General features: G+C 40.5%; 1 protein-coding gene across 1 annotated transcript in view; it reads right to left on the bottom strand.

The window, feature by feature from the left end:
* Positions 1 to 24,165, bottom strand: part of arid1b (AT-rich interaction domain 1B) — a 361,695-nt gene that overhangs the window by 265,681 nt on the left and 71,849 nt on the right. Inside the window, exon 2 of the mRNA XM_088354727.1 lies at positions 9,767 to 9,949. Coding sequence (XP_088210853.1) covers positions 9,767 to 9,949 — 183 coding nt within the window. The remainder of the gene's footprint in view (positions 1 to 9,766; positions 9,950 to 24,165) is intronic.

Raw genomic sequence — 24,165 nt, forward strand, 5'->3', positions numbered from 1 at the left:
TTCAACGTAACGTGCGATTGGCTGAGGGCCACTCACAAGTCGAGGGTGTAATAAAAGTTACAAATGAGTGCAAGCTATTAGAGCCAGTGATGTGCGTAGGCTAGCCTGCTAATTAATTGATTCTGAAACTTCATCTATTCCGCTGCCAGAGAGGAACCTTTAATTAATCAGCCTTTTTTCTTTCAAATTGTGCCCTCTCTTCTTTTGCAGCCTTTTCCTCTGTCCTTTCTCAAAACCACCTTGACACCCCCAACCCCCATTACCTCCCAACCACTCTAATGTGTTCTGTAATTGTGAGGGAGAAAGTCCAGCCTCCAGAAAGTCGGTCGAGAGTGCAAGTCCGAAAACTGGTTATGTGCCGTTTGCGATTGAAAAGGCTCTATAGGCCAATCAAAAATCAATTCCTGACTAAAACACATTCTTTCTCTGGTTATTGGTCAAGATCCATTTTTATCACCCACAAATTAAGTGACAACATTGAATATCAACACTATATTTTCCAGGCAATCAGGTATGTTACCCCTGATGTGAAAACTGCCCAAAACAGTATTTTTTTCCTATTTCTTGCTTTTTTTCTTGCCTTTTCCTTCTTCTTTTCTTTCTTTTTTTAAAGAACTTACCTCTTATATTCTTTATTTTTTCTTTTATTTCTTTATTCTCTTCTTTGTTTTCTTTCCTAATTTTTTCATGCTTTTTTGTGCTTTTTATCTATTTTTTCTTTTTAGTCTTTTTTGTCCCCTTTTGCTTTATTTACCCCGATTTTTAAGTCATGTTGTTGTATCATTTTGTCTTAATTATTAGGATAATATGGATTAAAGCAATAAAAACAATCTTTAGAGCCGTTTGGAAGCTGAAAAACAGGCTCTTTTTAGTGAGCCTTGTAGAAAGAGCCCGCTCTTTTGAAAGAACTGGAATTCCCATCACTACAGAGAACTCGAGGCAATAGTAAGTGTGTGACTGCGTGGATGAGATGGGTACCTTGAAGGGCCAGCATTCAATATTTCAAGAGCTTTTCAAAGTAGGAGGGGCTGGAGTGCTCCCCTTTTTAGTCCCCATTTCCTTCTGCCCCCTCCAGCTTTCCTGGCAGAGGATCTGATTTATTGGGGCTTCCCAGTCACCGGTAAGAGGCTGCAGCCATGCCTGCATTAACCCCCGAGACAACCCCAGCACCCAGGGGCCCCTAAGTGCTTCCAAGTGGCCCTCGCCCCACCTTCCTGGTGAGAAACCCCGCTTCCCTGGCGCAATCAATGTCGTAAATTACCCATCTCACTGTTTCTCTCTTTCTTTAAAGTCGATACTCCACGAGATGATGTTTGGACAGGAGAGGGTTTTACAAGGTGTACTTTAAAGTCATCTTTTACGTTTTTGAAAACACAACATTGAACACGGAGCCTCATTTTCTGTACAGTTCACAACGTTACATAAAGTAGGCCTGTAGATGTAGATTTTCGGTGCATCCCTATCCATGGATCAGACAATTATACTGTTTATGTCACGGGTAGGGGTAAGACCAGGCCTAAAAATTCTAGCCCGAACCAAGAGTATTAAAGCCCGAAGTAGCCAGAGCCCGATCAATTAACTCGATTTGAGGGACAAAGCCCGAAGCAAACTCACTATTATTTTGTGAGGGCTCGGGAGGAAGATGGGTGATTTTGTCTGACTGTTCCCACTCCTACGCCCACTTTTCACGCACCTTGGGCTTGGGCCTTACCCCTAGTCAGTGGTGGCCAACCAGGTCTTCGAGAGCCGCATGTCATGTTTTTGGAGTTTCTCTGCTCCAATACAGGTAATACTATTTATCGGGAGCGGTATCAGTAGGAGAAAAAAACCCTCCATAACAGGCAGTACATGTGTTTTTTGAAGACTGGGTCGTCCACCTGTGCAGGAATACTGGTAAGCCAGTGACTTCCTGCAGGGATTTTATTTTCTAAATTGCTGAAATTTCATTATACAGTAATCCCTTGCTCTATCACGATTTACTTATTGTGGTTTTGCTACTTCATGAATTTTCAGCTTGCATTGTGTTCTGCATTCTGACTGAAACAGTCGTCCCGCACCTTTTCTCTTGTGTATGCCTGCCAGTCAATGCCGTTGCGGTCTGAATTGTATAGTCATGTCAAGTCATGTTTATTTGTATAGCCCTTAATCACAAAGAGTCTCAAAGTGTTGCACAGACGACAGATTATTGGAAACCACAGACAATTATTACACCATTCCCTGATATGAAACCTATCTTCGCAACATTGCTAAAATTCGCCATTTGCTGTCACAGTCGGATGCGGAGATTATAATCAATGCGTTTGTTACCTCATGTCTCGATTACTGCAATGCACTACTCTCCGGTCTCCCGAAGTCCAAAATCAAGAGCCTTCAGGTGGTACAAAATACTGCAGCGAGGATTTTAACTAAGACAAGAAAGTTTGATCACATTACCCCGATTTTAGCTAACCTGCATTGGCTCCCTGTTAGCTTAAGATGTGATTTTAAGGTTCCGTTGGTATTATACAAAATCATGCATTGACTTGCTCCCTCATATCTTTCAGATTTAATTTCCCCATATGTTTCGGTCCAGAGCCTTCGCTCTGGAAATGCTGGTCTATTAGTGATCCCAAGAGCCAAGAAGAGATCCGCTGGTTCGAGCGTACTCCATTTTTGTATGAATCTGAATTCTGCCCAATGAAAAATGTATTTTTCACCGTACCCATGTTTTGTTTAGTGTAATTACAATCAAACACAATCGCAATTAAATAAATTTTATACTAGATTAAACAAAGAATGTCTTTTCATCTGATAAATCATTTCAATAGTCAGTGACTAGTCGACTAATAAAATGATCATTAGTTGCAAGCCTATTCCCTAGCATGACTTGTGGCTAGCTTCAACTGTGTTTGCAGCAATCAAATGCTTTTTTTGCAATGACATTGCAAACAAATCCACTCCGGATTATGAAAAAAAAAATCAATACTAAGAAATACACATCAACAGCTTACCTGAAAAAAAATGTCACGTAAAGGAATTGCACTTCATTTGATCTATTGCATTTACCTATTTAAAAAAAGAGTAAAAGATTAGTTTTAATCACAATGAAAAGCAAAGGATATCTGTGCATCTGCTAAACCCAAACGCACATAAACTGCACGCGATTGACAGAGGTAGACGCATATCTGTGACAGGTTGCCTGGCAACCTCGCAGCATGTGCAGCAGTGACAGGCCGGGGTCTCGGCCCTGAGGCGCAATGCATCATGGGGGATTTCACAGCCGACACAGCCGCGGTCCAGATTGCCAGACTGACACCCCGAACATTTTTTGCAATGTGTGATGAGGAGATATGATGTTTGCTGCATCTCACCTACAGTTATACCTCTTCTTGTAATGTATTGCGATTGGACCCAAATGCAGGGAAACTAGAACAGAGAATAAAGCAAACAGTCTTTTGCTGGAACGGGGCATGATAAAGGGCCTTGTCTGCAACAGAGCCAGAAGCAATCTAGTGACCCCGTCGTCGCCATGGCAGGTAACTTCTTTCCGGCCAGACAGCAACCAGAAATGGCAGAGGGACCCATTTCATTTTGTTTGATTGCATGTGTGACTTATGGGCTCTGGAACGGCTTAACTAATTTTTGTGAAAATTTACTGTTTTACCTTAGGCCCACCGAGAGTCTTTAGCTAAGTTTCATGTCAAAGCAAACCAATAAATACTAACAAATTTGATGAAAATCTGCTTTTATGTGGTATGTTTTGTTAGGATCTTCAATGCCCTACGGCGGCTAAATTGAGTACTGAAGGTCCCGACTACCGGCCAATCCAAGCAGCCCAATCCAATCTTCTATCGGCCTGGTGACGTCATTTTGCTTGTAAATAAATAAAAGTTTCTTTAGCTATGACTTAGGGGTATTACAACACACCTGCTATCTTTTTGTTTTTCATTTTTATATCGTTAATGATAATAACATCTAAAGTGTTAGGGTCGGTTTCAACCCATAAATATTTACTCCAAGAACAAGGCTAAAAACGTTTTTTTCAGCAATAGAACGTATATACAAATTTAAAATGAAAAACACAACAGGTCGAATCCGAAAACATGAATTTGCAAGACCCTACAAAAAACAGCCAAGAAGGAGCAAGATCGATCACTCGTTCCAAAACAAATAAACAAAATTCGAGTAAAAGTCTTTGCAGAGATAATACTAACAATTGAGGCACATTATGTCCAATATACATATGATTTCAGTTATGGCTCTAGCTAATGTATTATTAAATTTTTTTATTGCCAGGTTGTAAACTACCCTAACAATACAAACTACAATTGAAGCATTTTATAATGTGATGAATTTTTTTAACTTATATATGATATAGATATAAACTTATTTATCGAAATTCTCGTGTTTAAAGGTTTCTTTATAAAGGGATACCACTGTAATTAAAAGTCACGTTAACGATCGATTCCGATCTCGCACCTTATGTTTTCCTGCGCTTTTCTTAGATGTAACCTCTGACCTCTATTCTGTAGGTGAGGCTCATTACTCTGGTGTGAGCGTGCGAAATGAAACCTCTTCCTCCAAACTCATTATTGCGTGCTGATTCGAGCAGCCGCAGCAATGCAGTCAATGCCAGTGCTGCGTTTAAAGCCCGTACAGGATAATTAGAAACTTTAGAAGCGCAGTTCCCATGGCTGAAGCCATAGTGAACGGCTAATTGTATTTGAAATAATTACGTTCCATGGTGCTATGCTGTGATTGCTATGCCACCTATGGAACACACTCCAGCAGTTTGACGATAAACCAACGTACTATTCAACAAAGTGAGTAACTACCATGATGCTAGAATCGGAGTATCTTTACCCCTGAATGCTAACATTTTGCCGTTCATTTAAATAAAAGCTAATTTAAAAAACTAAAATTAAACGGTGGCCACTCGACATACAAGATTAATGGATCAAGCTTTTTATCTCGAATTTCTCGTATTTGGAACCAATTTTCCCCATAAGAAATAGCTGAAAGCAATTAATCCGTTCCAAGCCTCATAAAATGATCCACGTAAACCCTAAATAACAATTTAAAAGTGCATCAAATAGTAATCAAACATAGAATACAGTAATGAGATAAGTAAGATGGTAGTAATGAAATTAATTGTAAGTTTATTGCTATTAAAGGTGTCTGCTTGGTTTTGGAGGAGTGAGGGAGCACTAAAGACTGTTGATGATAAGTAAACGATGTGAAGAAAAAACAACAACAACAAAGACAGAAGCGTGCTTGAGTAGGTGTGTATGGTAGGAAAGACACGTGCTTACTGGGACAAGCTAATACTGGTGGTGTGCAGTGTTGAACACTCGTCCCTCTAGTGGTAGTTTCTGGTTATTCTGGTATCTTGGATTTTCTCTCGTATGTCGTGTAGGATTTCCTGACTCAATATCCTCTTAACTAGAGTAGCTCTCATGCACCGTACATTTGTCAAAGACAAAAAACTTTTTCACATTATTTATCCACTTAGCGCTCCAGCACCTCCGCGACCCCACTGAGGATAAGCGGTGCAGTTAACGGATGGATGGAAGGTTTGTTTGTGTCGTTAGAGCACCTTCTAGTGGGTAATTTGCTATTGGCGTTCCATTTGTAACAGGCGCATTCTTGGCCACCAATAAATGTTTTATCAAGACCGTGTTAGTCCACAAGCAGGGTACATCAAATGATATTCCTTTGTTTGTGCATGCAATAGGAGCTACTGTACATGGTTAAGTATCATTAGTAATTGTATATGATTTATTTTAATTAAGGAGCACAGAAGTTTGTCGTGAGACATTATCTTGTGTGCCACAGGAAACCGCCCCATTTTATCTTTGCAAAAAAGCATGCCAATCTTTAATATTTTTACTTTCTTCCTGTGATCAGTGGAGTAACTAAAATGTATCAATATCAGTAGGTGGCAGCAGATTGCATTTTTATTTATTTTTAAATAATTATATGCTCATAAGATGGTAAAGGGAAATGCATTGAATAACAAAACATTTAATAACTTAAGGTGTTTAAGATTTGACTGCAGGAAAAAACAAATAAAAGGAAAAATACTGCACATAATCATGCCTATTTTATTTCTTATTTTCCTAAAAAAAAACGCTTAGTTAAAAACGTTTTTTTTCACTTTCTGGAATATTTTGCTCATTTTAAGTATTGGTTTTATTATTTTTATAGAAAAACATGATAAAAATATAATTAAACTTTAAAAACCTGTTAAGAATAATGTAAAATCCATAATTAAAGCAGGATTCTTGACCAAAAGGGTAACCTGTATTAATCCATGTGCCAGAGTGACCACAAATGATTTAAAAAAAAAAAAAACTAACGAACTTAAGAACGAGATAGGACAATCGTTCGTAAGTTTAATTTGTTTGTAAGTTGCTTCAGTGCTGTATTTTGTATGTTTAAGGTTTATATAAGTATGTTTGAGGCTCTTATAAGTAACCTGTATTGTTTTGTACTTAAAAAAAAATAAACATTTTATAAAATAATATGCTTTATAAAGATAAACAAAGTTAAGTGCAACTTACGTTTGGAAGATGGGCTTCATGAGGTCCTGTTCCGTGGTAAAAAGTGGCCGAAAAAAAGTGTTTCAACCGTTTTATCAACCGCATCAAGCTTTCTTATTCCACTTTTGTTTCAAAAGAAACGGCTCGCCTCTTCTTTACACTTTTCACCAACCATATTGAATGGATGCACGAGATATTGAACAACGAAAATGTCAAAGTTCTTAGCATGCTGGAGATAATGTATAGTACGTTTATACATGAACTAGGAAGAGGAAGCTGTATTTCTTCTTCGGGGTGGATGCTGGGTGACCTAACACAACGTCACCACACACCGTTAGCGGCGGAAAGAAGCACTACAGTAATGTCCTGTACTCAGAAAAAGGTGCACACAATACAAAATCCAACTTACAGCAATGTCCAGATAAGTTTTGACATCCCCAGAAAAATGTTGTTATCGATCATTTTATGTAGGTCGAATGGTCGTAAGTAGGGGAGCGTCTGTACTGTCAGTTAAGGCAACATGATGATTAAAGCTTTAAAAACAAAATGAAACTGGTGGTGGAACTTAATTTTCAAACATTATCAAGAAAAAAAAGTGTGCCTTGGATAAAAAACGTTGAGAAACACAGGTCTGATCGCTGAAATCTATTATGCTCATCAATTTTTAATTCTTCCAGTACAGCGTATGTAGTACACGCGTCGACATCATGTTTATTAAAATAGCAATGCATCTGCAAGTTAATGTGTTTTCATTCCCCTACCCACACACACAAACACACACATGCATCCACAAGTACTTTCATTGGCTTTGCTATTTATAGACAATCTCGTCCTTCTCAGCAGGAGCTGTACAAGTCCAAAGAAACCAACCAAGCTGTCAGAATGAATGGCAAGAAGTGGGAACACAGGACATTGTGTGCCTCTCAAGCCACCTGACATAAGGTGGTAACACAAAGCAATAAAAACAACAATACAGGGCTCCCCCAGGATGTTTCCATTACATACCCGGTTGCTGAGGTTTGGTTTGCAAGGCCAGTCCTCCCACGCTGGCACAGAGGGACGGACGACTGACCCCCCAACCCAAGCCTGGACAAAGGGTCGGACTGAGGCAGTCGTGAGCAAGACCGTATGGGGGTAAGGATGGACACGGACCTAACAAGGCGCCAACGACACAGTGGAACCAAACCGTGCCGGCCATGACCCGGCCATGACCCGACGTATCAGGACTACAGACCTCCCCAACCTAGGTAACAGGCGGGCGGGCATGGAGGCAGGTGGCTATGAGGGGGGTAACCAGAGCGGTCAGGGGTGGCAGAGTGGCATAGCTGCCGCAACGGGTTTGGGCATCAGCTAGACAATCCTTCCTACTAATCCTTTTGCACAGCCAGAAGACAGTTCTGATTGAAATCGCACCACAACGGGTTAAACCTACACTTTCCCATCCCAAGGTTACTCAAACAACGACAGAGAGTTAGAGACTAACGCAGAGCTCTAACGTAATGTGGAAAACACGGAAATCTGGATATCCAGGCCAACACATTGCATTTATCGGTCCGAGGTCGATAAAGTCGGAGAAAATGAAAAATCATTTGACAACACCACGTTCCATACTTTTGTTAGTTTACTTGCTACACAGTTATTAGCTACATCACGCAGATACGCAAGGGAAAATTACGATATTTGAGCGTTAGATTTAAGGCTTGTAAACTACTAGATATGAAGTTATCAAATTTAAGAATTTTTCAAGTTTTTAAGACCTATGGGGGAACCTTACAATTAAATATAAAGCTTGACTCAAATGAAGCCCAAGTGATGAGCGCAGGCAGCGATACACAATTAATGTAGAGCTTGTTTTAAATTGAACCAATAAAGCAGTGCTCAGCAACCAATGGGCCACTGACCGGTACCGGGCCATGTGTCATGGCCGCATAGAAAGAAATAAAAGTTGTCTTATTTTAGAAAAAAGAAGTTGGCTACATCCAAAAAGCTAGCTTCTGTAGCCAGGGATTAGTGCGCCAATGACCCCTCTTTTGCTACCACCTGTCTCTCTATAAACTCAATCTCTTTGGCCCCTCCCAAAGGTGGTGAGCCCATGGGAAGGCAGGCCCACAACATCTGTTTGGGCTGAACCCGGCCCGACCCGATCAAGGCTGACCGGGATACCAGGTGCTTGCAGGCGGACCTTATCTTCAGGCCTGGGGCCCTGGTAACGCGCGTCCAGGCAAAAGAAATCCTGTCCCAATGTTTTGTCTTATCATATGGGGTCTATGAACTGCACTTTGTCTGGCCCCTTACCAAGGACCTGTTTGTCATTGGGGTGCCTAACCTAAATATAGTGGTTTGGAATAGGGGCTATAGGCTTCGCTGCTCATTCTGCTGCCCCCACGACCCAATAATATAGGTAGTAATTGTATCTGTATGTTGTACGTACAGCATATTCGACAATAAAGTTGACGATGACAATGGCAACATAGGAAAAGGCATTCGGTTTTATCTCATCATACTATTTTCACTCAGTACCACGATGTTGGGGATCATGATTAAAATCATTTTTCGACAACGTGAACTGTGAACTCAAGACCAGAATAAAATTTACAATGTATTTATTTAATGTCCTTCAAAGTTTGATTCATCATTAGATACACCAAAGAGTTGTTTCCCTCATCGTGCTGTTTTGCGTTTCTTCATATGTTTAAGAACGACTTTCACATGTTCTCTGATAACCCTGAGTAAAAATAATGAGATAAAATTAAATGCCTTTTCCTATGTCATTTACGACCCTAGAGGCCTAGTAATTACACAGTGGATTTAGGCTTATTAATATCATTATTATTATTATTGTTATTATTGATTTTATTATTGGGCCAGGCCGCGAGAGCATAGTTAGACAATAAACTGGGCCGTGGTACAAAAAAGGTTGGGGACCCCTGCAATAAAGCTTTCAAATAAAATATATATGTATTGCTCCTGCCTGATGACATCCATTTATGTATTTTTTTCCCGACACAAAGAAAAAAAAATAGTTTGACGGTGCACTGTTTCATAAAACCGCAACGACCACAAACGACTGTTATTAGACAGCTTTAGCACCGCCAACATAAATCTCGCGTTTCACTCTCACCACATCACACGTTGCCCATTCAATATTACGAAATGTGAACCCTGTTGGAATGGGGGCGTACGGGGTGCATCGATAAAATAAAGACATCAATTATTTGGCAGAAATTCCAAACGAGGCGATTTACCTGTTGCTGGGGATACTGCATGCCGCCCATTCCCATGTGGCCTCTTCCCTGCATGCTCATTGGATAACGATGCGAGGGAGGAGGGTAAGGCCCTCCTCCTTGCTGCTGCGGGCCAGAGTATGGATTATTAGCCATGCCGTAAAGTTGTGAGCGCTTCATCGCCATAAAGTCCATTGAGGACACCTGTGTAGGAGAAAAAAACAATATAAGTTCTTCATTGTTTTCTTTTTGTTTATCCTCCAATCATTTTCTTAAAGGTAGAGCGAGTATTATTTGCATACATAGTGGTAAAAAAAAAGTTAATTCAATAAAAAAATACAATATTGTTTTAAATAAGAAGCAAGCATATAGCAATTAATTTAGTGCCATAACGTACATTTATATTTTCAAAGTCCCTAAGTACCAAAATGTTAAAATATGTTGTTTTATTTCATTTATTCTAAATTAATACTCTAACAGCTTTGGCGCTGTCTGTCAGGAAGTATCAAGCATTGGATTTCAGTAAGATAAATCACCATTAGATATCTTATCAAATCCATTACTGCTAGTTGTCCACACATCTAGGACACCACGCTTCTCCACATTGACGGGAAAGAGAGGGATGATGTTTCGTGGTCATCCGCAGGAATACAAACGCATTGGTGACCGAGATCGTGTGATTATGTCACTGGAAAAATCTGGCGCTGAGAAGATTTTGCTATGTTCATTTATAAGTTCGGTGCTGGAAAAAAAAGGCTATCAAAGTACCCTTGTGTTTATGGAAAGCATTGTTTAGATAGTTGAGGTATCACAAATGCAAAAAAAGCACCCCAGTTTTCACTTTGGTGTATTGTTTGTTAATTTATTTTGTTCTTGAAATTCACAAAAAGCCGTTATTCTCAGAAGTTTTCTTGGAAACTAATATTTTAAAGACAATAAGCTATGTTCAACCTTTTTTTACTAAACAATGGGAAAAGGTAAAATCAATGTTTTTTCTCTCATGAAAAATAAGGATAGAAGTTTTATTTTATGTACACCATGTCTATATAACTACAGAACATTTTCTGTAGGCCTTCAAATGAGTCAAAATGGCAAAAGTTGTCTCCTCCCACTTGAGTAAAACATCTGGTATTGAATGAATGAATACATTTTTTTATTTCGGACATAAGTCAAGTGAAAAAAAAACCCAAAACAAAACAAAAACAATATTAATGTAGCATCTCCGAAAAGGAGTAGGATGAAGCATACGCTTATTTACTCCTACCCCTTTGACTTTCTTGAAACTTGTAACCCAGATTAGCTCTGTGTATTTACAAAAAAAATACCTCACGTTTATACATTGTCACATAGGTTCCTCATACAAGACACTTGGAACATAACCATAATAACAATAATAACAACAAGAAGAAGAAGAGTTCTAAATGTATATCCCGCTCTAAGCAGAAAGAAGACAAGAACAAAAATCAAATAATATAAAAATTAAAAATAAACAAACATAGCTCAAGAGGGGAGTGGGTAGCAGTTATACCTATTTGGTCCCACCCCCTATTCAGTCTTATATAATTAGTGGATGCAGTCACTTCATCATAATCATTATTATCACCTTTTTCTTTTGTTTCTTCCGCCCCACTGTCATTATCCTCATTGCTGACCCATTATATATAAATAGAATATAAATGTATGAATGCAAACCATTTACGTAGCACTTTTCAAGTCAATGAAGACCTCCCAAAGCGTTTTACAATGTGCTTCACACTTCATATACCCTCATACCGATAGCAGCATCCGATACCGATAGCCATGCAAGGCAACTAATGGGGATGTAGTGTCTTGCCCAAGGACACTTCGACATATGACACAGGAGCCGGGAATCGTACCCACGACCTCTTGATTCCAAGACGAACGCTAACCTTCTGATCTACTGGTGACCCCAATTATCTATTATAACATACACAAAATAAAACACCCAACAAGAGATTATAATAAGTATAATAATAATAATAACAATACCAATAAAAAATGCATTTTGTGTTTTTGGTAACAACTGAAAGTTTTGTTGTTTGTGTTGACCATCAAACCAGGTAGCCCTGAACCTCTGCTAGAGGGGAGGTCTCCCCCAGGCAGCGGGATCACCCATTTTTAAGTGTCCGCGATCTGTGCTTTCAAAATAAAAGACATTGGAGCTTGAGCCAGATCTCTCCAGCATCAAGCTTCGACTTGTCTAACTGTGAGCCATCTAGTAAATGTTTATTTTGTTTTCTTATGAGTTTAGAATCGATAAATCTTGTTTATATCGTCATATTTTCGACCTTTTGCGAGTGAGCTATTTTTGGTTCTGGTTCGCAGGCTAATCAGGGACTACCTGCGCTAAATCTAAATTCTAAAGACATACTAATTGGGAGGCCTTTAATTCATGTCTGCAGGTCGCGAGTAAACGATGAACGGAAGTACTCACAGCGGCTTCAGGGAGGTGAAGGGAAGCCAAAATAAAATGATTTAATTATACCACATCTTTACTATACCGCCTGAAAAGGTTTTAATGGCGCTAAAAGCAGTTTAAAGCAACGAGGAACCATAACAATAAAAAACTTTACAGCCTATTTCCCCCCCACAACCGCAGACCAACAGGGCCAATAATCACTTGACAACGCCGCCGCCTCGCTTTGTTGTCGCTTGTGGAGGAGCGATCATGGTGTATGTTGAAATTAAATGTATGGATATAGATAAAAAAACTTCGAAATACATGCCATATAAAAAGATGGAAATTATTCTATTTTACCTAAATATAGGATAAAAGTTCAGTTTACTCATTTATGAGTGCATTTTGCCATGCATTTTTAAAATTTATTTATTTCTGGATTTATTTTTTCAGTTACCTTGTTGTGTAATTTAATTTGTCATGTATTTTTTGTTCATTTATTATGTTGTTTATTCATTTTTGTATTTTTCTCTCAACAAAATTGTATTCAACTGAGGAGATGGCCCAGGGAGCTTTTCACCTATTGGTTGATCAGTGATAAATGAATTGGCTACTAATGTCTTAGTTTCTGCTAGCTGGGGGAAGCCAGGCATTGCAGTCGATTGGTACATTCGGTGATCAACCAATAGGTGAAAAGCTCAGCAAGTTTGGCCCACCCCCTTTATCTACTTTAAACTCCTCATCATTCCTCTTTCTATCCTTCCTACTTAGGATGCAATTAAAATCTCCTCCCACGATTAGTGGTTGATGGCCTAGCATATGCGACTGGATGTCCTCTAAAAGTTCGTACCTGAGTTGTCTGTCGGCATGGCCGTATATGTTAATGAGGTTAAAATCATTCCCTATATAAGAAAGTCTTGCTAAGATTGCGCGTCCGTCTCTTATCACAGTACTCCCCTTTATGATGAGTTGAGGGTTGTTTATTAAAATGGCTACCCCATCGTTACGGTTTTCATTCGAGCCACTCCATAATGACGGATATGGCCAAATCTCTTCCCACTGTTTATAATTTTTTAGAAAGGGGATGCAGCATTCCTGTAGTAAAAACACATCCGTTCTGATAGCCATGACCCGACGTATCAGGACTACAGACCTCCCCAACCTAGGTAACAGGCGGGCGGGCATGGAGGCAGGTGGCTATGAGGGGGGTAACCAGAGCGGTCAGGGGTGGCAGAGTGGCATAGCTGCCGCAACGGGTTTGGGCATCAGCTAGACAATCCTTCCTACTAATCCTTTTGCACAGCCAGAAGACAGTTCTGATTGAAATCGCACCACAACGGGTTAAACCTACACTTTCCCATCCCAAGGTTACTCAAACAACGACAGAGAGTTAGAGACTAACGCAGAGCTCTAACGTAATGTGGAAAACACGGAAATCTGGATATCCAGGCCAACACATTGCATTTATCGGTCCGAGGTCGATAAAGTCGGAGAAAATGAAAAATCATTTGACAACACCACGTTCCATACTTTTGTTAGTTTACTTGCTACAAAAAAAGCTCAGCAAGTTTGGCCCACCCCTTCATTTGAATAACATTGTTTGTGACAATCAACACGACAAAACACAAAAGAAAATACATAGAGAAATAAATGACCTCAAAGATGACAACATGTATACATATATGAAAAAAAAGCATTTATGCCCTAAAGTTAGGTAGTTATTTCATGTTTTATGTATGTGCTCATTTATTTATATGGCATATATTTGTAAGTACCTTGTTTTCTAGAATATATGGCGCACCTAAAACCCCCAAATAGGCCAGAAAGAAAATACTGGTGGTTGAAATTGGAAATGAAGAAAGTATTAATTAGTGTGCATTACTATACATACTACCACATTTGTGCAATGACTAATCAATTGAATATCATCGCTACAGGAATCGTACCCGGGGTTTTTTTTTTTTGGTTTGAACAAATTTATTGACACTAATAACAGAAAACAATCTTGTCAATCTCAACAGCAATCAAGCACATTCACAATATTATATTTCAATATGACTTTTAACAGCAAACACAATGTGAGGTTTGAACAACCCTTCTCGAAAATCTTAATAGCAATCAAGCATATTCACAATTTTGTTATATAACATCTTTGTTAGTGTCAATAGATCCGTCCAGGCCAAAGTCGATTGTTTTTGGTCTGAACAAATCCACCGACACCAACAGCAGCAAAACAAACACGACAATCTCAACAGCCATCAAGCATATTCACAATTTTGTTATATCTGACAATATGACGTGACGATATGACGTTTTAACATTTTTTCCTGACATTTTCAACATCAATTAAACAATTTCAGAGTTATTATCTTTTAACAGTAGTTAGCCAACGTGTAAAGGGCAATACTATTGTGCAAGGGCATATCTCTGCCATCCCACCCTCCCAAGCAGCATCCTCCCATACAGAATCTTATCCATTGGACCACCAGTGATATAAATAATATGCAAAAATCCATTTGTTTTTTTTTTCCTTACCACACAATTTTTACTTATGGTACCAGAGAGGAAATTTTAAGGGTTAATATAAGAGAAAGTAGTTCATAAAGATATAAATAAATGCAGTCCAATTCATAATCAGACACACCAAAGAGTCGTTTCCCTTATCATACATTTTTGAATTTACTTATATGTTTAGGACGACATTCTTTGTTCTCCATTCTCAGACATTCGTTGTTTTTGAGATGAAATACAATGCCTTTTCGTATGTATCTACATCACTGGAGGACGAGTGGTTAAGTGCTGGCACTCTCAGCACTCCGACCCAAGTTCGGTTACCGTTGCATACAATGTTTTGCGATTTTATTTAGCTGTCATCGTTGCCCATTGCCCTCACTTGGGCCCGCCCGGTTGGCGCAAGCTGCTGCTTTTTGCGTGATTAGCTTCCCTCCTATTTAAACTCAGTGCTCTCATTCACTCCTTGTCAGTCCGTCAACAAACTTCTGCTCCTGCAAGACTTGTATTATGACTCTGTCCGGTATCCTGCTCGTGTTTCCCGGTATCTATCCCGCCTGTCCCGTCCTGTCCAGTATCTTGCTCCAGTATCCAGTATCGATCCCGTCTGTCCTCCCCTGTCCGGGATCTTGCTCATGTATCCGGGATTGATCCTGTCTGTCCTGCCCTGTCCGGTATCCGGTCCGATCCCATCTGTCCCGTCCTTTCTGGAACCTTGCTCCAGTATCCAGTATCGATCCCGTCTATCTCGTCCTGTCCGGTATGTTGCTCGTGTATCCAGATTCAGGTATCGATCGTCTGTTCCGTCCTGTCCTGTATCTGCTTGTGTATCCTGTATTTGGTATCAATCCCATCTGTCCTGTCCAGTTTTGATCTCTTCTACCTCTAGCTTCCTGTTTTTCCGCGACTGACTTCTCTGTCTCACTTCTTCCTCCTAGCGATTGTCAAATCACTAGCGTTTGTGTTCAAGCGCATGACTGCCTCATTCCCGTAAAATAAAGCCTGTGTGAAAACGTTACGCGTCTGTTCGGGTTCTGACATTAGCGATATTTTTGGACGGATAATAGCACTAATATATAGTGTAAAATTATTAAATGTGCAATTGTTATACCTAGAGAAATATATATATATATATATATATATATATATATATATATATATATATATATATATATATATATATATATATATATATATATATATATATATATACACCGTAAATTCCGGACTATAAGCCGCTATTTTTTTCCCAAATGTTCAGCCCTGCGGCTTATTCGGTGAAGCGGCTTATTTAAGTAATTTTTCTAACCAACGCCAGCGGCACTCGAGTACAAAAGCAAAAATCTAGACCGGTGGAATTGTGCGACGTGGTAGACTGCATCCTCTTGGATTAAGATCGAATTGTCCGTATGACAGGGGATAGTGGTTCGTTTCAAATGTGAGGAAGATGCCCTTGAAGACGTCAATAATGACGAGAAAGACAGACGAGGACGGCTCGCCATGAGATTTTTTTTTTTGGTTTGAACAAATTTATTGACACTAAAAACAGAAAACAATCATGACAATCTCAACAGCAATTAAGCACATTCACAATATTATATTCCAATATTACGTTTTTAACAGCAAACACAAAGTGAGGTTTGAACAAACCTTCTCGAAAATCAAACATATTCACAATTTCATTATATAACATCTTTGTTAGTGTCAATAGATCCGTCCAGGCCAAAGTCGATTGTCCTCGGTCTGAACAAATCCACTGACACCAACAGCAGCAAAACACAGCCATCAAGCATATTCACATTTTTTTTATATTTGACAATATGACTTGACGATATGACGTTTTAACATTTTTTCCTGACATTTTCAACATCAATTAAACAATTTCAGAGTTATTTTCTTTTAACAGTAGTTAACCAGCGTGTAAAAGGCAATACTATTGTGCAAGGGCATAGCTCTGCCATCCTACCCTCCCAAGCAGCATTCTTCCAGTCCTCTGTGTGGGTCCTTTCCATTCTGCGTGGGCCCTCTCCCTTCTGGGTTCCACAACCCAGGCCGTTGCTGCCGGGACTCCCACAGTGTAGCTCCGGCTCCCCCCTCCGGGTGGGTACAGACGAGTCTTCTTTATGGCTGCGTCCTAGGCCCGCCGCTCGCAGATTGTATGGTATCTGCAGCCATTTGGAGCACAGCCACGGGGGGAATCTGCCTGCACCTCCATACCAGCAGGTTTCTGGAGGTCCAGATGGCGTCCTTGATGGCGGCGAGAGTGAGCCAATCCCTGGCAAAGTCGTTCCGATGCCTCCTCGACCGACTCACCCCGTAAAGCACGTACTGTGCATCAGGGACCTCTCCTGCTGGCAAGTCCGGGAACTTTCCTAGTTGTTCGGCCATTGTCCACAAGACCTTGGCAGCGCTGCACTCACAAAAAAGGTGCCTCACCGACTCCTGGGCACCACAGCCAGGTCGAGGGCACGTCGAAGTCGCTGACATTCCTCGGTGGTGTATTACAGCTCTGACTGGGAGAACTTCATGAGCCACCATCCATGACAAGTCTCTTAGTCTGTTTGGGAGGGCAGGATGATTGACGTTGCTCCAAACCGTTGTGGATTCGCCAAACGCAAGCCCCCGCACAGGGCTTACTGTAGCTCGCTCTTGCACAATAGCAATAAGGGCCCTGTGGTTTTGTAAAGTGTGACATTCTTGTGTTTCCAAATCAAACTTCTTCAAAAAATCCCGGATAAAGAGATGTGTTGGTGGCAAGTTAAACGAAACTGGAATCAAACGATTGTCTGGTACAAGCTTTAGCTTCCGCAAATATAATTGCGGCTCAGCTTTGTTTTAACAGCTACGATTTGAGCCCTGCGAGCGTGTTACGAGTAGCGTGGTGGTACCCTTCACAGACACGGTTTGGGATGAAAGTTATATTATTATTATTAAAGCTTTGAAAACTCTCTCGGTGTACCGTCTTTCTTCGTAAATATGTGTAACCATGTATAATATGTATTTGCAACTGTATATTTTTGTCATGTATTTATTTGTATTTATTTTGGACACTTGTTCTGATAAGTCTTGCACTGACCAATTAAAAAGTTGGGGCGTAACAGACGTAGGGGATTATGTGAAGTAGGGACCAGTAAAGGTGAGTGTTTCTGGACACTGCAGACAAAGGTGCATATATATTTTTCCCACCCTTACCTTTTGAAATAAACACTTTTTTTCCCTTGGATTACTTTCAACGGGTACCTGGACTTTGCAGGTCTGCATCAAATGATAACAACCGGTATCATTTTCCACTCAATTAGCTGATTACGATAAACCAGAAGTATCGGCATGTGATAATGGCCATTTTGTTGCATTGATGGTGGACGCATCAGGTTAGCACTGCTCGTTCTATGCGTTTATACTGTCATTGGCGTCGGTTTTAAGAGTATTGTTAATTATTAATTTTACAATTCTAACCATTTTAACATAGTTAGAAGTAAAGCAGCCGAGTCCTGCCATGGCCGGGCATTATACCGGCGGGCGGAGACGTAACTGCGTGAGATTCTTGCTCAAAGATGTTGTGGCAATTTCGGAGGGAATGTCAAGGACGGATTTTATTAACAAGTTTGTTGAAAAGATTCTGAAGTTTAAAAAGGAGGAGGTACATGCTGTCATAAAAATGACTTCTGGCAAAGGCTTTGATGTGAGTTTTGAAACGGCAGCTCTTTATCAAGAGTTTTGGAATCGCTTTGAGGGAGTGAGGTCCCAGTTTTCAGGATTTACAGTGGAGAAGCTGACTGATAATACTAACAAGATTGTCGTTGTTAGAATGTTTAGTGAGATGATCAGTGCTGATGACGTCTGTTATTGGTTGAGTAGATACTGCTCAGTAAAAGGCCAGGCTATGAAGGTGAGGTGTGAGAAAGGCTATTGGAATGGTGCCTGGAGGGTACCAGTCCAACTACGGCAAGATCCTCAGGGCTTTCAGGGAATGAAACAAATTCCGTCGACTATATTCCTGGGGGAAAACCGTGGCTTTATCCACTATCAAGGGCAACCGAAACTCTGTCGCAAATGTGGTGAGCATGGGCATCTGGCTGAGGTATGTGATCGAATTTTTTGTGGAAAGTGCAGAACAATTGGACATTCCTTTGAGGAATGTAGCAATAGCAGAAAATGCAATCTCTGTGGAGAAACGAATCACCTCTTTAGAAACTGCCCGAATTCGTTTGCTAACAAATTGAAAGCTAGGAAGGCAGTTAACAAAGACAACAAAGACAATGAAATGATGTCAGACAACATAGATAATGAAATGAATAAATGTCACAAAGACAATGAAGTGAATAAAGATAACAAAGACAATGAAATTAATAAAGTCATGGAAATACAAAATGAAAATGAACAAGAAATTAATGAAGTTATAGAAATACCCAATGAAGATGAACAGGAAATGAATAAAGTTATGGAAATACCCAATGAAATTGATCAAGAAATGCACAAAGAAATTGGACAAGACAAACAAATTGAAAAAACAGATGTACCTACCAAAACCCCTGGAGCAGAGACCAGAGAATCAAAATTGAAACAGGAAGAACCTGGAAATTCTGATTCGATTTCTCATAAAATACCTGAATTTGGACATGACAAACGAATAGAAAAAGCAACTGCCACTCCGAAAACACATATTAATCAGGAAGGGCCTGGAAGAGAGTTCAAATTAGCAAATTTGTTTGCTACGCCATTGCCGGGATTTGGAGAAGTCAAACAAATCGAAAAGGCGAATGACTCTCCAAAAACCCATACGGGCACTGGAAAGAGGAGTAAAAGTAAGACAAAATTGGGAGTGGTGAAAAAACCAGAAACAAAGATAAGAGATTTAGAAGAAAGCCGATTGCCGGTGAATAAGCCCACAAGGGAACTGTATGAAGTTGAGACGGAGGAAGTCGGGGAGGGAAAAAATCTGACCCTTAGTGGGCAAGGAAGTAAGAGACCCTTTGATAGGTCCTCTGGCTCACCCCCTAACCCAGAAAAAAAGGGGAAGACCTGGAACCACAGACAGAGAGTCAGAGGGTCCCAGAGTTTTCCCCGGTGAGTCTCAAAATGAGGTACTACTCTTAAGTGATGTGTCTGACACAGGTGACACTCTCGATGATCTCGATGATCACCAAAGAATGGACTCAGATCCCCCGGTTTTGTCTAACTAGTTTAAATACTTTAACAACAATTATGAACATTACATTCTCTACTATCAATGTGAGAAGTGTGAGATCAAAGGTTAAGGCTCACAGTGTTTTATCGTTCTTAAAAACTATCAGAACGGATGTGTTTTTACTACAGGAATGCTGCATCCCCTTTCTAAAAAATTATAAACAGTGGGAAGAGATTTGGCCATATCCGTCATTATGGAGTGGCTCGAATGAAAACCGTAACGATGGGGTAGCCATTTTAATAAACAACCCTCAACTCATCATAAAGGGGAGTACTGTGATAAGAGACGGACGCGCAATCTTAGCAAGACTTTCTTATATATGGAATGATTTTAACCTCATTAACATATACGGCCATGCCGACAGACAACTCAGGTACGAACTTTTAGAGGACATCCAGTCGCATATGCTAGGCCATCAACCACTAATCGTGGGAGGAGATTTTAATTGCATCCTAAGTAGGAAGGATAGAAAGAGGAATGATGAGGAGTTTAAAGTAGATAAAACATCAACTTTATTACAAGACATGTGCCGGACATTTAAACTGGTGGACTGTTTCAAATCCATACATCCAGGAGAGGAGGGCTTCACCTGGTTCAGTAGTGACAATGCCAGAGCCTCTCGAATAGACTACATTTTTACGAGGGGTTTAGCACAGAGTGATGCAAGATTAATTCCAGTTTTTTTTTCGGATCACTTGCTACTGTCCTGCTCTTTCTCATTTCCTTCAGGTATGACTTTTGGGAAGGGTTTGTGGAAGTTAAACTGCTCCCTGCTGGAGGATGAGGCTCTAGCCGCACAATACAGGGAGCTGTACAAAGACTGGCAGACCCTTCAAGACTCGTATGATTCACGAGCACAATGGTGGGAAATGACAAAGAAACGAACACAGACCTTTTTTAAAAATGCAGGGAAAAACAAGAAACTCAAAGAGATGAAACGCATGTCGGGACTACAAAGAAGACTCCAACGCTATTTCATCCTAACAGAAAAGGGGATGGACTTTAATGATGAAATCAAAGAGATCAAACAAGAACTAAACGCTTTGGCGGAAATAAAGAGCAAAGGCATCATAATAAGAAGCAGAGAAAGAGAAATAGAAGAAGGGGAAAAATGTACACGCTACTTTTTTAAAAAAATTATGGGCAAAAATGAGGGGATTTTTAAACTTCAAAACGAAAACGGGCAAATAACAAAGGAATGTAGTGAAATAACCAGATTGGTCGAAGACTACTACAAAAAATTATTTGAAAAGAAAGAAACATATGAGAATGAAATGGGGCATGTATTAGATCATATTTCAAGATCAGTGCGTCAAGACCCCTTTTTAACATCGGACTTTACCCAAGACCAACTGAATGATTGCATAAAGACTATGAAAAAAGGCAAATCACCCGGGGAGGACGGACTCAACCTCGAATTTTACCGGACTTTTTGGGATATTTTAGCACCAGATCTGTTAACTGTTTTTAACGAATTTTCCAGTCGAGACCATATGCCAGACAGTTTCAGAATCGGGATAGTTACTCTATTGCACAAAAAAGGAGACAAAATTGACTTAAAAAACTGGCGACCCATAACGCTTTTAAACGTGGACTGTAAAATTTTCAGCAAGCTTCTAGCAACACGAATGTCTGTTGTCTTGGGAGACTTGGTTGATCCAGACCAAACCTGTGCCATTGTGGGAAGGAAGATCAGCGACAGTCTCATGCTGATCCGTGACACCATTTGTTATGCAAGAGACAGAAACATGCGACTAGCGGTCCTAAACCTAGACTTTGAAAAAGCCTTTGATCGAGTCTCGCACCAATACCTCTTCAGGGTATTGCAAAAATGTGGTTTTCCCCAAAAATACATCAATTGGGTAGGACTGCTATACCGAGACATCTACAGCAAATTCATGATTAACGGGAATTTATCGGAAGCAATCGAGATCAACTGCGGTGTACGTCAAGGTTGCCCTATGTCTCCCCTTCTCTATGTTCTTTGCATTGAACCTTTGGCACAAATGTTAAGAAAAGATAGATTTGTCGAAGGCATCAATATCCCAGGAAGTGGGGGACAAATTACCAAGTGTGTTTTGTACATGGATGATTTTAATATTTTGTGTACTGACCGCGCATCTGTTGAAAGAGCCCTTGACTTGACTGACCTGTTTGGGAGGGCGTCTGGGTCAAGGCTAAATAGAGAAAAATCACAAGTGAAGTTTTATGGAATGTGGAAAGAGACAGAAAAGGCAGGACTCCCGCTGACGGTGTTAAAGACAGACCAGAAAATCCTAGGGATAAAATTCAATGCGGATGGAGGAGGCGAGACCAACTGGGATGACGTGACAAGGAAAGTTAAGCAAAAACTTGTTTTTTGGTCACTAAGAAAACTGACAATAGAGGGGAAGGTCCTAATCATCAAAGCGATCATCCTCCCAATGCTTTTGTCAATCAGTTTAATTTTTATGCCTAAAAGAAACGTGCTGTTACAAATGGACCGAGCCATCTTTCGCTTTGTCTGGGGCTCAAAGTGGGAAAGGATAAAAAGAGATACAATGAAAAAGAAAAAGGAAAAAGGGGGGAAAGGAGTGCCGGACCTCCAGCTTTTCCTGGGAAGCAAATATGTCTCTCTCCACTTCCAAAACGCTGTGGGCCCACCCAACAACCCGAAAAGTCAAGCAATGACCCGTTTTTGGATGGGCTCATATTTGCGGAAGCTAAAGCTTGTACCAGACAATCGTTTGATTCCAGTTTCGTTTAACTTGCCACCAACACATCTCCTTATCCGGGATTTTTTGAAGAAGTTTGATTTGGAAACACAAGAATGTCACACTTTACAAAACCACAGGGCCCTTATTGCTATTGTGCAAGAGCGAGCTACAGTAAGCCCTGTGCGGGGGCTTGCGTTTGGCGAATCCACAACGGTTTGGAGCAACGTCAATCATCCTGCCCTCCCAAACAGACTACGAGACTTGTCATGGATGGTGGCTCATGAAGTTCTCCCAGTCAGAGCTGTAATGCACCACCGAGGAATGTCAGCGACTTCGACGTGCCCTCGACCTGGCTGTGGCGCCCAGGAGTCGGTGAGGCACCTTTTTTGTGAGTGCAGCGCTGCCAAGGTCTTGTGGACAATGGCCGAACAACTAGGAAAGTTCCCGGACTTGCCAGCAGGAGAGGTCCCTGATGCACAGTACGTGCTTTACGGGGTGAGTCGGTCGAGGAGGCATCGGAACGACTTTGCCAGGGACTGGCTCACTCTCGCCGCCATCAAGGACGCCATCTGGACCTCCAGAAACCTGCTGGTATGGAGGTGCAGGCAGATCCCCCCCGTGGCTGTGCTCCAAATGGCTGCAGATACCATACAATCTGCGAGCGGCGGGCCTAGGACGCAGCCATAAAGAAGACTCGTCTGTACCCACCCGGAGGGGGGAGCCGGAGCTACACTGTGGGAGTCCCGGCAGCAACGGCCTGGGTTGTAGACCCAGAAGGGAGAGGACCCACGCAGAATGGAAAGGACCCACACAGAGGACTGGAAGAATGCTGCTTGGGAGGGTGGGATGGCAGAGCTATGCCCTTGCACAATAGTATTGCCTTTTACACGCTGGTTAACTACTGTTAAAAGAAAATAACTCTGAAATTGTTTAATTGATGTTGAAAATGTCAGGAAAAAATGTTACAACGTCATATCGTCACGTCATATTGTTTGCTGTTAAAAACGTAATATTGGAATATAATATTGTGAATGTGCTTAATTGCTGTTGAGATTGTCATGATTGTTTTCTGTTTTTAGTGTCAATAAATTTGTTCAAACCAAAAATGAATAAAGAAGACAGAACAATAACCTTTAAAGGATCCCCCCCTTGATTCAGCCCCTCTGCTGAAAACAGTCGCTTCAAACTAGTTGCTCAGAGGTGTAATATGATATGTTTGATAATTAGCAAGCAACAGAGAAACATCAAATCCATACAAGTTCTCACCATTTAAACTGTTCAATTAAAAAGGACTTCTGTTCTCAATGTGGATACATGCGACTAATATACCGGTGCTGCTTGTGTATGTAATAAATCCGTATTCCTCACGAAATGTGGGGGGTGCGGCTTATAATCAGGTGCGCCTTATAGTCCGGAATTTTCGGTGTGAATATATATATATATATATATATATATATATATATATATATATATATATATATATATATATATATATATATATATATATATATACACACGTTACTTCTTACTGTAGTTTGGATTCCATGCTCCTAATAAACCAGTGACCTCAGATATCAAAATATATGACAAAAGTCTATTTTTTAGG

The sequence above is a fragment of the Urocampus carinirostris genome, chromosome 15 (genome assembly GCF_059441175.1).
Source record: "Urocampus carinirostris isolate Australia breed hairy pipefish chromosome 15, RoL_Ucar_1.0, whole genome shotgun sequence".
NCBI classification, from domain to species: domain Eukaryota; kingdom Metazoa; phylum Chordata; class Actinopteri; order Syngnathiformes; family Syngnathidae; genus Urocampus; species Urocampus carinirostris.